Raw genomic sequence first — 16,045 nt, 5'->3', positions numbered from 1 at the left:
CTAAGAATTTCATGAAGTCCTTGTTTTTAATAGCTGAATAGTACTCCATTGAGTAAATTTACCATATTTTTCTGTATCCATTCTTCTGTTGAAGGATATCTGTTTTCTTTCCAGCTTCTGACTATTATAAGTAAGTCTGCTATGACCATAGTGATCATAGTGAACCATGTGTCCTTGTTATATGTTGGAGAATCGTTTGGGTATATGCCCAGGAGTGGTATAACTGGGTCATCAGGTAATACTATATCTGATTTTCTGAGGAACTACCAGACTGATTTCCAGAGTGGTTGTACCAGCTTGCAATCCCAACTATGAGGAGTGTTTCTCTTTCTCTGCAACCTCACCAGCATGGGTTGTCACCTAAGGTTTTGATCTTAGCCATTTAGACTGGTGTGAGGTGGAATCTCGGGGTTGTTTTTATTTGCATTTCCTTGATGACTAAGGATGTTGAACATTTCTTTAAGTGCTTCTTGGCCATTAGATATTTCTCAGTTGAAAATTCTTTGTTTAGCTCTGTATCCCATTTTTAAGAGGGTTACTTGATTATCTGGAGTCTAACTTCATAAGTTCTTGGTGATATTGGATATTAGCCCTCTATCAGATGTAGGACTGGTAAAGATCTTTTCCCAGTCTGTTGGTTGCCGTTTTGTCCTATTGACAGTGTCCTTTGTCTTACAGAAGTGTTGCGGTTTTATGAGGTCCCATTTTTCGATTCTTGATCTTTTGTTGTTGTTGTTGTTTTGTTTTTTGAGACAAGGTTTCTCTGTATAGACCTGGCTGTCCTGGAACTCACTCTGTAGACCAGGCTGGCCTTAAACTCATAAATCCGCCTGCCTCTGCCTCCCAAGCACTGGCACACACCACGCCCAATTCTTGATCTTAGAGCACAAGCCATTGGTGTTCTTTTCAGGAAATTTTTTCCTGTGCCCATGTATTCGAGGCTCTTCCCACTTTCTCTTCTATTAGTTTCAGTGTATCTGGTTTTATGTGGAGGTCCTTGATCCCCTTGGACTTGAGCTTTGTACAAGGAGATAAGAATGGATCAATTTGCATTCTTCTACATGCTGACCTCCAGTTGAATAAGCACCTTTTGTTGAAAATGCTGTCTTTTTTCCAATGGATGGTTTTAGCTTCTTTGTCAAGTAGGTTTAATGCATCATCTGAGCTTTAGGGTTCTATCAAATCACATTTAAAAGAACTTAGCTATCTTTCCAAAATTAGGCCTTGTTTTTGAATTCTCAGTAATCTCATCAGCATAGATAAAGTCAGTTTCTATTAGTAGTGTTTCAAATATATAGTGTAGAGAAATGTAGAGCTTCTGTTTGCCACATTTTCCCTCTTATTTCTAGTAATCTATTCAGTGGAAATAGTCTAGTGATTGATTTAATTATTCACTCTGAAATGTTCCAAGCTTTGTTGTCATTAACTGCAACAAAATTGATCACTTCTTTCTTTATATATCTTAATTTACCCTATATTTAATTTACCCTATTTCTTTTTGCAATTCAGTCTGAATCAGTGGTACTACCTATTCCATGGAATTTAATGACTGAATCTACAAGGATACTTTCCTTTCTCACACTTTAATCTTGCGGTTATGAAATCATAGAAAGAATGAACAAACAAAAGAAATTGAGAGGAAGAGAGATAATACAGATAGATATACAAATGATAGATGTCAGATAGATATGTTGATACATACATACATACATATTTACATACATATATACATATATAAATACAAAGATGATAGACAGATCCATTGGAATTAGTATTCATATACCCTCACACAATTATATATTTAACTAGTCTCTCTATCCCTCTTTCACAGACACTAGCAATAGGCAAGAAGTAATAATATCTATGCTTTCCTGTACTTCTCTTCTTGAACTGTTATGAAATGCACTATTGCAGAGTTTCTATGTAGAGAATTCTATACACTTCTTGCAGTGTTAGTTCACACATCATCATCATTGGCATAACTTCAGAGTTTAGCACAGATGTAGAACGTAGATACACTTAATCATATTTTTTGGATATAGTCTCCCAATGTCTTTTAATTAAAAGCCAGAAGCTATAGGTAAAATGGAATCATTACACAAATTCTCTATGATGTTGAATTAAAACTTTGGACATTCTCTTATAGTGTGGTATTTTTTTTTTCTTAACATCTTTCAGAATTAAACAATATAAGAAAACATATCTTGGTAATGGATCCTCCTACTCTTAGTTTTCATAGAGCAATGCTCTGGCCTAGCATCAGCCTGGGTTCTTTACGAATCTCCAAGGCACCTCCACGGCCAATAACTTGACTGGCTGTAACCTAGTCCCACCATATAAGCCTTGTCTTTTTGTGGGGCTCATAACAGTGGGAGAACTTGTCTGATCTTGGGGCACTTTTCTTCCACTTAGGCTGCCTTGCCCAGCCTCAATATGTGGGCTTTTGCCTTGACATATTGTATCTTATTTTGTCATATTTTGTTGCTGTCTCTTAGAGGTGTGCTCTGTTCTGAAGAAGAAATTGAAGAGGAGTGTGGGGAGCTGGGATGAATGGAGGGAGGAGAATCTGTGGTTGGGATATATATTATGAAAGAAGAATCTATTTTCAATTGAAGAGGAGAAAGAGGAGGAGGAGGAGGAGGGGAAGGAGGAATAATGCTTCCTTTTCTGTAATAGTACTCTCAATTTAATATGAGATTGAAAGTTAATTTGTTATAAAAAGTATTTAAATTTAACTATTTAAACTATCACCATTTAATATCTTAAAATTCAGTTATGCTTTAGAGGTAATTTTTACTAGGAAAATGAGTCAGTTCTAATTTACACAAGCACTCTGACAAGTGACTTTATGCCATATGGTTCATACCTTTCACTTGGCCATTTATTGTACTTTCATAACTTTGACCTTCTGTCACAGATAAATATGAAGTCGTTTTTTGTTGGGATCGCTTAAACATATGCTGTTAAAAACAAATATCAGGATAAATTGATTAAAGATTTCCTAATTGTTATTTTCCTATTTTGCACTTATTAAACTGAAAATATAATATTTATTAAAAAAAACAGAACAAGGAGCTTAAGAATATTTTCTAACTATTGACTAAGTTTTATCTTTATTTGGGCCTCTAAATATATATATATATGCATATTTTTCTGTATATATATACAGAAGTCAGGAAGAGAGAGATATAAAGTCAATGTCTACATGTTCCTCAATATTTGCTTCAGATTACCCAAATACATTTAATTCTTAAAAATATAAAAATTTTTATAATTATGAATTTAAAATATTCTAATTAGATATAATTCTAATTTAATTAATTTGAATTAATTTAGAATGGCATTAACCTATTTATAATACCCCCAGTGATAGAAATATTTTTTTTATAAGAAAGAAATATGAATGGGTATAAAAAAACTAAATAATGGCTGGTCTATTTTCAATTACAATCTTGATTATTTTGAGAAAAAAATTTGCTGTGTACCAAACATGTGGCACAAAATTACAGATTAATACAAAGAATCCTCTTGGGGTTATTTTTGAATAAAGTCACAAACATTGGATGCCATATAAAATATATGACAATCCTTAATAAGAAAGTGAGATTCCTAAACATAATTGTGGACTATAAAAATGTAGGACCACAATCACATTCCGAACTGAAATCTGTATGTATTCTTTAATTTTTCTATTTTTTTATTAGATATTTTCTTTATTTACATTTCAAATGCTATTCTGAAAGTTCTCTATACCCTCCCCGCAGCTGATTCCCTACCCTCCCACTCCCTTTTATATCTAACAATACTCTAACAGAAAGTGTTACTTGGGGGTTATTTTGCCTTGGTTCCAAGTGGTTCAAGTAGCAAAGCAACCCCATTCATATGAAAACAGTATACGAACTGTAAATAAAATGAGTACAGTGAATTCTCTTTTAAATATGTGAGACGAATAATTCCTATTAAGTGGATAAAATGTGCCAAGGTTTTATTTGCTTGTTTTATTTTGTATACAACAATAAAAATAATGTCTACAAACCAGAGTAACATTACAACCTGCTTCCTGAATGCCAATTCTATTTCCTAAGTCTCCCACAGGAACTAGACTGATCCACTTTTCTCTTTTGCCACAATTATATTCAGAAACATGTCTTCTGAATACAAACTTCCATACTCATGCCTATTTTAAACACACAACTCCTACACCATTCTACAACCATATATTGTCTGACCTCTCCATGAAATGCTATTGCCATTTTTTTGTGACACTTTCTTAAACTACAGAATATACTGTTATGTTACACTTACGGTTTTACAGGAAAGCACCTAATTGATAATGATTACTCAAGGTTCAAGGTCAAAGAAATTAAAATATTTTATGGAGAGCTAGACTCAATTCCTGTCTTCTTTTTGTTACCATTTGTCTTTCCATGGTTTTCTATATATTAGAAATAGGTACGCCAGGGAACATTTAAATGTATTCTTGAAATAAAAGTGTTTGAAATGTATCACACAGAATGTAGCACTAATGCTCTGTTCTGGATGGTATCCTAATCATAGGTGTTATGGGTCATCATCTGCAGCTATTTTTCCTCTCATAACAGCGACACTGAAGACACCTAAAGAACGAACTGCAGAACTGCGACTTTAGCCTTTGAAATACTAACTGGAAATAAGCAACCTCATATTTTATGTGATGGGCATGATGAACTCGTGCTTACAATCAAAATCAGTGCAATCACTGTGACTTTGGTCCTAATTTAAATATTTTAGTCATAAATCCCCAAATCAAAATTGACTATAGTTTAATTAGGTTAAAAAAATCTAGGAAGGGAACATAAATACAATGATAAATAAATAAATAAATAAATAACCTTGAGACAATTCCAAGAATAAGGTATGGTGGAATTACTGTATATTATAAAATATTATAAATTTCCCTGTTTAAAAAATGTTAAAATACTAAGTCATGATCTTTCAAATCTTCTGGTGAGTCCAAGGAAAATTAATATAGTTATGTACCAATAAAACTATATAACAGATAAATGTAAACTCTTACATACCCATTGGTTCTTCTTTTCACTGTCTAATTGATACTTTTGTCCCTTCTCAGGTATGAATATTACGGCTGATTCTGTTAAAAAAATTCATTTGTGTGGTTAGTGTCTGTATTTGTGGGTGTAAGAAAAAAATATTATAGTTTTTATATTATACATAGAGTTTTTAACTTTATGATAATACAAAGTGGGTGCTTCATTTACTAGTTATAAACTTCAATTATGTTTACTTAATCTTCAACTAGATATTTACTAACTTAGACCATATCAAGGTTTCAAATACATCACTCAGCCAGGAGAGGGTGCTGTGTATAAAACATGCAAACATCCTAACAATTCAGACCCAAATTACACTAAGAGAAAGACATGGACACAAAACTGGAGAAGAGACTGAAGGAAAGGAGGTCCAATAACCGGCCACTATGGAGTGTATATAAATAAGTAAAATAAAAAACCTGTTAAATGTTAAAGCATACAGTAGACCACATATTTAAGAATCATCCTAATAGGATGACAGAAAATGCAACATGTTCTCTACATCGTATTATAATTTAGCCAGCATAGACTAAGCATAGAATTTCACATAGATAAAGAAATATTAAAGAAATCTTCCTGGTTTGTTTATTTTGGATAGTCATGTACAGGAAGTTGCTTCTTAATCCACATGTGTAAACTATATTAATAATTTTATTTTCCCTTAGAGTATACTACAATTGATAACAAACTTTCTTTTTTAGGAATCATGAACATTCTAGAGAATACAGCAAAACTGGAATACAATCACAATAAATACATTTTTTTCACTGAAGAATTAAGTTCAAACATGCTAGAAACCAGTTTAGGAGTTAATAGTATGTCAGTACTCTCTTCTAAATATGGCACTCTGCCAGGTTACTCTTTACATTTTGTGACTCCTCACCTTTCTTTTCAGATGTTATTGCATTCTCTTCATTTTTATCTCTAGTCATGAATAAAGAACCAATTCGCTTTGGTCGAAGTCGCTTAAAGATGTTCTGTTAAAATTGGGATTGGTAATGAGTTGCATATAAATTTTCTAATAACTTTTTCAAAATGGCTGTTTTCTAATTTAAAAAAAACAATTGCATTGAAAATAAATACTAAAAATCAAACATTTGAATATCCTTTATATACTTCCTGATTATGTGTATTGTTTCCACTGATAGAATTTTTTATTATATTCACTGACAAGGAAGTGTAGAAGAGACACAGTCATGAACAAAGAGTACCCAATGCATATGTCCAGTTGAAGAATTACCTTCACTTTACATAAGTAGTATTAGGATTTGTAATAATACTTTGAGAATTTTTAAATTTATGTATTGACTAAGTGTACTCTCTGCGGTACATTATTATATATTTATAACATGTAGAGTTAATTTTAATCCCTAAGGAAAAAAAGAAAGCTTCCATGGTATATAGTTCTGTGTATGAATATTATTTCCTAGGAGTTGTTGCATTGGGAATGAATATTGTTAGTATTTTAGATAAAAATTTTATGAGGAAAAAGTGATACTCTGAAGTAACCAAGTCATAATGATAATTTATTTTTAGATCATATTTGTTTAGAATATTGGATATTGAACAATTCATAGAACTGGGTAATCCTCAGCTACATAGATGGTTACATCACAGCATCATTGTCAAACACACACAGTGTTTTAGAAAGAGAAAGAGAAGAAGATGGCAAACGGCATCAGCTGAAGAAGATCTTTGATTAAGAGCACATGTTGCTCATGCAGAGGTCCTCAGTTGTCAGCACATAATATGCCTGCTCAAGGCCAACTGAAATTTCACTTCTAAAGGAGCTGATGCCCACTTCTGTGTTCTCCAGGCAACAGGCATGCACAGAGTGCACATAAATAATTTTAGGTAAACATTCATATGTATAAAAATAAGTAAATAAATTTTAAAGAACAATGAATTCTTTTCTTTAATAAATTTCAAAAGCTCTACAATTCATACTTAGGAAGAAATCATAAGAAATTTTTATTTTTTTTCAAAATATCGAGAAACTTAATTTTTTGAAATTCACATAATATAAGGATTAAAATGACCATGATAATGGTGGTTTGTATTGCTTCATGACTGCTAAAGGAAACAAATATTAATATCTCAGTGATGGACAGATATGATTCACTGAATTCTTAACCCATGTGGTCATCTGTTAAACTTTCCTCTGGATGAATCCTTCTAGAATTGGCAGTGTAATTGTTACATTCAAAAATATCTTTCCTTAATAAGAGTTATGCATTATCTATACTGCCCACTATTAATAAAATACTCCCACATTAAATTCTGACTTGTGTGTCTGGGTTTTCATATGAAGAAATTCTATTGTTTTCTTATATTGCTTGTCTTTTAAATTCAGGATATACCCATGCCTTTACTTAGCAATCAGTAACTCACTACTTCTTGATGTTCAACAAATACAAATTACTTAACATTAATACACCTGAAAGCTCTATTTGGCCTATTCAAATTCTAACTGCTGTATTTCAATACCATAAGACTTTTACCATTTTCTACAATATTGGAACCATAGGTGTTTGAGGTGTTTATGGAAAATTTAGGTCCTCCTTAAGTTTGGACACATCCAAATATCAAATAATGTCAGAATTCAGGATTTTTTAAATTTAATTTTCAGCACTGAAATAAGAATAAGTTCATATGTTTTGTAGCAAAGCACTAAGGATATCATGAAGATATCAGTCCCTTCACAGGTTGTTACATTCAACATAATCCCTATCTTCTCTAGGATTAAGAAATTAGAACAAGCCGGGCCTGGTGGCGCACACCTTTAATCCCAGCACTCAGGAGGCAGAGGCAGGTGGATTTCTGAGTTCAAGGCCAGCCTGGTCTACAAAGTGAGTTCCAGGACAGCCAGGGCTACACAGAGAAACCCTGTTTCGAAAAACCAAAAAAAAAAAAAAAAAAAAAAAAAAAAAGGAAATTAGAAAATTAGAGAGAACAACAGATCAAAGATGCATAATTAAGTACTTAATCATGGTAGTTTGTTGGTTGACCATGAAAACCCTCAACTAGGAATCAATTAAAGGGGTGATTCTTTAACAGGAATAAAATATCCAATAAAAACGAAAATTATAAAAAAAAAAACAAAACAAAATTTAAGATGTCATTTCTGTGTATAATTTTGGCACCTTCATCAGAAATCTCCAACACAATCAAATTTTCATTATCTAAAGATTGGTAAAATTATAAAAAGATGTATTATGAGAAATGATTGATAAAATTTGATTATCAGTTACTGTGGATGCTAAAAATATTCTGAATTGCCTAACTAATTTAAAAGGTGTTAAATTTACATATAAAATAAAATACATACATATTTACTGACTTACAAATGTGTTTTAAATGTAAACATTGTCTCTTAACTACAAACAAAAAAAAGCATTAAAATAAATATTTGAATGTATGTACAAAGCACTGTTTGTTGTCATTGTTGTCTTCCTTTTTTGGTTCCTCTTGTGATGTCAGTTCAACAACTTGTTCTGCAAAGAGTCACACATGTCATTAAAGCAGACAAGGAAAACTTAGATTGATGATACATTTTAGAGTATAGCTAGAGGTTTCTTGATTTAGTATACTATAATACACCGGGAAATAATTTTTTAGTTATAAATTTCAATTAGGCTTATCCTTTGACTGGATATTTATAGATAGAAATAAAAGTGCTTGTCAACAATGTGATATATCAGGGAAAATGTCAGTAGAGGATGTCATGCTTACAATGTAAAGGCTTAAAGATTCATGTATGGGTATTCTCTGAAAGGATATGCATGCAACACCAGAAAGACACTGAAATATTGATGTAATCAAAAACCATTATCCTGAACTCTGTTCATTACCTTGTAAGACCAACTTCTCCATGTCTAGTAAAAAGTTTCTCTATCCAGGTATTATTAGTTTTGTACCTCTCGTTCTCTGAGCACCTGATCTATTATCTAATGTGTTTTTCATCTCCTATATTGATACCTTGGTCTTCTTTGAAGATTTAGAGTATTACACATAATTTTCTTTCATGTTTGTTCCCCCTATTCCATGTACCTTGTATTGCTTCCTATGGGGTTAGCAACCTAAGTTATTGAAGAGACCACACTTTACTATTTGTAATGTAAATGATTTCTTCACATATCTAAATAATCCCCTTCTTCTAAAATACTGTTAGCAAATTAATACTGTCATTATATAAGCTCTCCTTTATATGTTATAAAATGATTTATTCTCTATAAAGTTCTACAGCTAAAATTTAAAGACTACAAATAAATGTGTCAGTGATAATGTTTTAGAGGTAATATATATATATATACACACATATATAAACACACACACATATATATAAAACTTTACCCTCAGATCTTATATAAATTTTGACACAGGAGCACAAGTCTCTAATTCAAGAACACCTATGATTGGATGGCACTTTAGAATATAAGAATATGAAGGTAATGTCTAGCTAGTCTGAAATATTCAGAGAACAATACAAGAACCTAACTAAAACAGGACAGAAGGCAAGGACATATACTCAAAGTTGATCTCTAATGTCTACACATTCTCTACCCTTTTCCCTACAAACATACATGAATGTGCCCTCTTCATGCACAACATGAACACATATCCTACCTATACACAATAACACACTAATGTTGAAAAGAGATATGCACAGAAACTGAAGCAAGAATTTAGAGGCAAGTTCTGAAACAAAAATATAAAAGAGTGCTCCTGGAGGGGGGGGGGCAGAATTATTCTTAGTGGTTTGCTCACCCTGCTTCTATAGACAACCAGTTACCTCCTGTTAAGGAGTGATACAACCCCAAGTGTGTTGTGCCTTTCTGCATAACTGATTAATAGAGAAAATGTTTTTTCTCTACTTATCTTTTCTCTTCCCAAGTGACTCTATGTTGTATTGAGTTGACAAAACACCATCTAGGACATTAAGTTAGGGAAAGATGAACAAATGCTTGTTATCTAATTTGAATTGGTATGTATAGTTTCTACCAATCCTTTAGTTTCAAAGAAACTAGTTGTGCCAATTTCTGGAAGAGCTAAGCGCACAAGCAAGTATCCCTTACACCATCATTCTGGTATATATTATTAAATGTGAGTAAGATAATGAACATTTATTATTTAAGCCATAAAATCGCTTAGCAACATAGAGATGTGCAAGTAGAAATTTTGTGTAATGATATATAACAAGGTATGTGACTTAGACTTCACAACTTTAAACACATTATCCTAATCCAGTAAATAATGTTTTCAAGAATTAAACTACAGTTATTTTACATTGTTGATAAAAGAATACCAATGAAACTTAGGGAACAAAGGAAAAGAATTAAGAAGAACTAACACTGCGAGATTTACCTGCATGCGATGAGTCCTCCTGATTTGTGTCTGATTCTTCATGTGCAATGGAATATGTCTTTTCAGTGCTACACTGTATGAGATGGCAAGCAATAAATTTACAACTTCTACATTTCATACAGTATTAAACTAATGAAAAGTGATGAGTGTGAATTGTTACCTGATGTTCATGTTGTTCCTCAGGAGAGTCTAAAATATCAAAGATATTGTATATATCAATTACACATCACTATCACATCATCAATCATGAAATGAAGAAAATTTGTGTGAAAAAAATTCTCATGTTTAGGTTTGGGAATAGCACTTAAATTTGAGGGGATGTTGACAGACCTTAATTTTATTTCTTCTATTTTGTCACAGTTAGGAAATAAATGTAATGCAATAGAAATAAACTGGAAACATTATATAGATTTAATTATATTTGATGTTTTTTCAAAAACAAAAAAATGAAAAAACTCCAAAAATCTCATGTCCTTTTAGCTGTTAAACCTGATGCTATATTAAATACCTCAGTAGCTAATTTCAATTAAATATTTTAACATTATTTAAATGTGAATATTTCACAATCTCCACTTTATATTGTAATTTTGGCAACACAATTTGGCTTAATTTTTCAGGGAGAAGCATGAATCACTTAGGTAAGAAACCTTTATGAACTGCTCAGCTTGGATCTTCATGAATGTGTATGAAATAATCCCCTTTTGAGTGCATGTGAGCTACTTCTATGACCTTATCATTTTGCATTGTACTATGTACTTCTTAAGACTTTGAATAGAAAAAACTTTTAATAGACACTTCATGAGAGGAAATTAAAACTACATATTACAATGGAATGTTAAAAACTGTAAAAATAGTTATAACAATTTTGTATCAATTAAAAGTGGTGAAATAGACACACAATTAAAAATTAATTAATAAACATGTTCACTGTTTTCAAAATCACATTGATATGATTTACAGAACAAGTAACCAAATGATTGTCACCAAATAACTGGATTACTAGAAAGTAGCTGTCATGGGAAACAGAAGGCATGGTTCTGAATCCGAACCAATAGCACCTGACTGCTTAAGATAACTGAACCTTATGGATTTGATGTGTTCTGCTTGCACAGCACAGTTGATGTATTTGTCAGTACACATTTTCGTTTTCCTGTCACACAACAAGCTACGCACTAGAAATCTCAGTCTTTGATTTAAATGGAAGTAAATCCAACCAAAGGCTTCTGCAGAGCCTTCTCTTTTTATTATTATTAACATGAAGTTTGCATAGGTAATTTTTTCTATTTTCAGTTCTCCTACATAATGTCCCCTTTTCTCATGTACCCTCCATACCTGTCCTTCATTTTCCAGTGAAGCCATCTGACAAGTCCCTCTTTTTTATTCCCAGAGGTGATAAAACTAGAACTAAAGTACATCTGGAAGCATTATAGACTAATAGAAAATGTGCAAATATATAACCACATGGAATTATTAATTTTGTTTCTGAGTTCTTTGCCATGGAAGTAACATTTCTCAAGTATAGAAAAATGGAGAATTCTTTGTCTTGTTATCTTTTGAATTATTATCCGATGGATTTGTTTATAGACTTCTTTAAAATATCCACACAATTGCTATGCAGACTTTGAATGAAGTGCCAACAGGATATATACAACTTGAGAGTTTGTTACAAATGTTAATTTCAGAGCGGCCAAGTCCAAGTTTTCATTTTGAACATAATCCCAGATCACATATTCATGAAAATATCAACAGCTTGGTAAACACAAACTTTCCTTCTAAATCATGCATCTAAAAATTGTTTATGAGTTATATCATGTTTGTACAACCTGTAATTTCTCTCAATTTAAAGAAATGTCCAACATCCTTAATCATCGGGGAAATGCAAATCAAAACAACCCTGAGATTCTACCTCACACCAGTCAGAATGGCTAAGATCCAAAACTCAGGTGACAACAGATGCTGGCAATGATGTGGAGAAAGAGGAACACTCTTCCATTGCTGGTGGGAATCCAAGCTAGTAGAACCACTCTGGAAATTAGTCTGGCGGTTCCTCAGAAATTTGGACCTAGTACTACCTGAGGACCCAGCTATACCACTTCTGGGATGATACCCCAAAGGTGCTCCAACATATAACAAGGACACATTCTCCACTAAGTTCACAGCAGCATTATTTATAATAGCCAGAAGATAGAAAGAACCCAGATGTCCTTCAATAGAGGAATGGATACAGAAAATATGGTATATTTAAACAATGGAGTACTACTCGGCTATTAAAAAATGAATTCATGAACGGCAGATGGCATGGAATTAGAAAATATCATCCTGAGTGAGATAACCCAGTTACAAAAGAACATACATAGTATGCACTCACTGATAAGTGGATATTAGCCCAAAAGCATGGAATACCCAAGATACAATTCACAGACATTATGAGCTCAATAAGAAGAAAGACTAAAGTGTAAATGCTTTAGTCCTTATAATGGGGAACCAAATACTCAAGGGAGGAAATACAGAGGCAAGAAGTAGAGAAAAGGCTGAAGGAAAGGCCATCCAGAGAATGCCCCACCTAGGGGTATATACCAAATCCCATAGACAGACACCAAACCCAGACACTATTGCAGATGCCAAGAAGTTCTTGTTGATAGGAGCTTGATATAGCTGTCTTTAGAGGCTCTGCTAGAGCCTGACAAATACAGAGGCAGATGCTCACAGTCAATCATGGGACTGAGCATGGGGTCCCCAATGAAAAGAGTTAGAGAAAGGATTGAAGGAGCTGAAGGGGTTTGCAACCTCAGAGGAAGAACAACAGTATCAACCATCCAGACCCCCCAGAGCTCCCAGGAACTATACCACCAACCAAAGAGTTGAGGGACACATGGAGGGACCCATGACTCCAGTCACATATGTAGCAGAGGATGGTCTTGCCAGGCATTAATGGGATGAGAGACTGCTAGTCTTGTGAAGGCTCAATGCGCCAGTGTAGGTGAATGCCAGTGCATGGAAGCAGGAGTTGGTGATGGTGGGGAGCACCCTCATAGAATCAGGTGTGGAGGGAGGATGGGAAAGGGAGTTTCTGAAGGGGAAACCAGGAAAGGAGATTATATTTGAAGTGTAAATAAATAAAATATACAATAGGTTAGGGAGAAGGGCGGGGAGGCATATAGGGGACTTTTGGGATGACATTTGAAATGTAAATGAAGAAAATATCTAATAAAAAAAGAGGAGTCATGATAGGTCCCTTTTTGTGAGTGCTCCATAGCCTCAGTAATAGTGTCAGGCCTTGGGACCTCCCCTTGAGCTGGATCCCACTTTGGGCCTGTTGCTGGAACTTCTTTTCCTCAGGCTCCTCTCAATTTCCATACCTGTAATTCTTTCAGACAGGAACAATTATGAGTCAGAGTTGTGACTGTGGGATGACAACCGCATCCCTCACTTGATGTCCTGTCTTCCTGATGAAGGTGGGCTATATAAGTTTGCTCTCCCTACTATTGGGCATTTCATCTAAGGTCCCTCCCTTTGAGTCCTAAGAGGCTCTCACCTCCCAGGTCTCTGGTGCATTCTGGAGGTTGGGTCCCCACAAACTCCTATTTCCCATGCTTGCTTGTTTCCATCCATTCTGCTGGCCCTCAGTCCTTTTCCCTCACCCAAAACCAGATCAGGTTCCTCTCTCTCCACTATTCTCTTGTGGCTTTCTTCTCTCTTCGAAGTGGGACTGAGGCATTCTTACTTGGGCACTTCAGCTTGTTGACCTTTTTGAGTACTGTGGGTATTCTATACCCTTGTGTTTTTTGGTTTTTTGTTTTGGCTAATATTCACTTATTAATGAGTACATTCCATGCATGTCCCTTTGGGTCTGAGTTACCTCACTCAGGATAATGTTTTCTAGTTCCATACATTTGCCTCAAAACTCATGATGTTCTCATTCTTGATAGCTGAGTAGTATTCTATAGTGTAAATGAACCACATTTTCTGTATTCATTCTTTTGTCGTGGGACATCTAAGTTGTTTCCAGAAACTGGATATCATACCACCAAAAGATCCAACAAGCAGCTGAAAGAGTCAGATGCAGATATTTGTACCCAACCAATGGACAGAAGCAGCTGACCCCTGTTGTTGAATTAGGGAAGGCTGGTAGAAGCTGAGGAGAAGGGCAATCCTGTAGGGGGATCAGCAGTCTCAATTAATCTAGATGCCTAAGATCTCTCAAACACTGGACCACCAAACAGACAGCATACACCAGCCAATATGAGGGCTTCAACACACATGCAGTAGAGGTCTTCTGGGTCTATGTTCATTCAGAGATGATGTATCTAACTCTCAAGAGACTGGAGACCTCAGAGAGTTTAGAGGTCAGATAGGATGTGACATGGGGACATCCATGTGGAGACATGGATGTGGGGATGAGGTATGGGATGTGGAACAGTTGGAGGATGGATCAGGAGGGATAAAATATGGAGTGTAAAAATAATTTAAAAAAAAAGAGCTAAAAATCCTTCACTATTGTCATGGGCTTTACATCTTTAGATGTCACTCCTGTCTCTTCCTCCTCCTTCTCCTTCCCTCCTCTTCCTCCTCCTCCTCTCTCTCTTTCTCTCTCTCTCTCTCACACACACACACACACACAAATTTATATTATTTAATTAATATTTAATATCTACACACACACCTTTGATTATTTCTATTCACTTTGGATTTAGAGATAGTGTGTACTACTTGTTGTACACATATGACTGATCACTTTCAGTAATATATATATATATATATATATGTTATATGTTGGTATATATTGGTATAACATATATATATATATTATATATAACATATATATATGGTATAACATATATATATATATGTTATACCAATCTATGACCCAATACTTCAATCCACAACATAGTAAGAGAAGACAAGAAGATTCAAACACTTAGTTCTAACTCTTAGACACATGTTGGAAATACCAGCAAACTTTCCTTCACTACTCTCTGTCCCCTCCATCTTTTATAGTCATTAATCCTCACTCATCCTTAGGTCCTAATATCACTCAGGGGTTATAGACCTGCCATGTTGATTTTATTAGGAAGATTCTTCACTTAAATTCCTTTTTATTGTGACCCTAGATATTAAACTAGGACTTTGCTCCAGCCCACATTTTATAAAATCATTAAATTATTGTCACTTTAGGTTTATATTATTTACTAATATCTAATATCTAATTTTTCTAGTGTAGCAGAGTATTGCAGTCCTGTTTCAAATAAGTATGCACCAAATGATATTTTATATTGATGTCTTACCTTTCTCTTGACTAATTCGCATATTTTCCTCTCTTTGATTATTGATAGTGACTAAATAAACAATATCCATTGGTCCAGTTTGCTTAAAGACATATAAAAATGAGGATCAACAAATCATTCATTGGATGAATAATTTAAACTTAAATGTCAGCAGTACTGATTCATAAGAAGAAACCTCACATTTTATTTACTGGGAATGTTAGCACTTTGGGATGAATCAGATTCTAGGGTTATTAGTCATAAATGGTTCAAAACATGCCCAAATGTTTTAAATTTGATCTATGTTTTAAACATTTGAGGAAAAAA

At 33.9% G+C, this 16,045-nt stretch overlaps 1 protein-coding gene across 1 annotated transcript in view; it reads right to left on the bottom strand.

Moving 5' to 3' along the window:
• LOC110306817 (uncharacterized) overlaps positions 1 to 16,045 on the bottom strand; it is a 176,441-nt gene that overhangs the window by 102,812 nt on the left and 57,584 nt on the right. Inside the window, 7 exon segments of the mRNA XM_085834585.1 lie at positions 2,867 to 2,960; positions 5,061 to 5,131; positions 5,974 to 6,067; positions 8,514 to 8,584; positions 10,455 to 10,527; positions 10,615 to 10,643; positions 15,740 to 15,821. Of these exon segments, the coding sequence (XP_085690711.1) occupies positions 2,867 to 2,960; positions 5,061 to 5,131; positions 5,974 to 6,067; positions 8,514 to 8,584; positions 10,455 to 10,527; positions 10,615 to 10,643; positions 15,740 to 15,821 (514 nt within the window).

Source organism: Mus caroli, unplaced genomic scaffold (genome assembly GCF_978045245.1).
Source record: "Mus caroli unplaced genomic scaffold, Mus_caroli_1 scaffold_2, whole genome shotgun sequence".
NCBI lineage: Eukaryota > Metazoa > Chordata > Mammalia > Rodentia > Muridae > Mus > Mus caroli.
The sequence above is the reverse complement of the archived record's forward strand: the minus strand, read 5'-3'. Positions and strand labels throughout refer to the sequence as shown.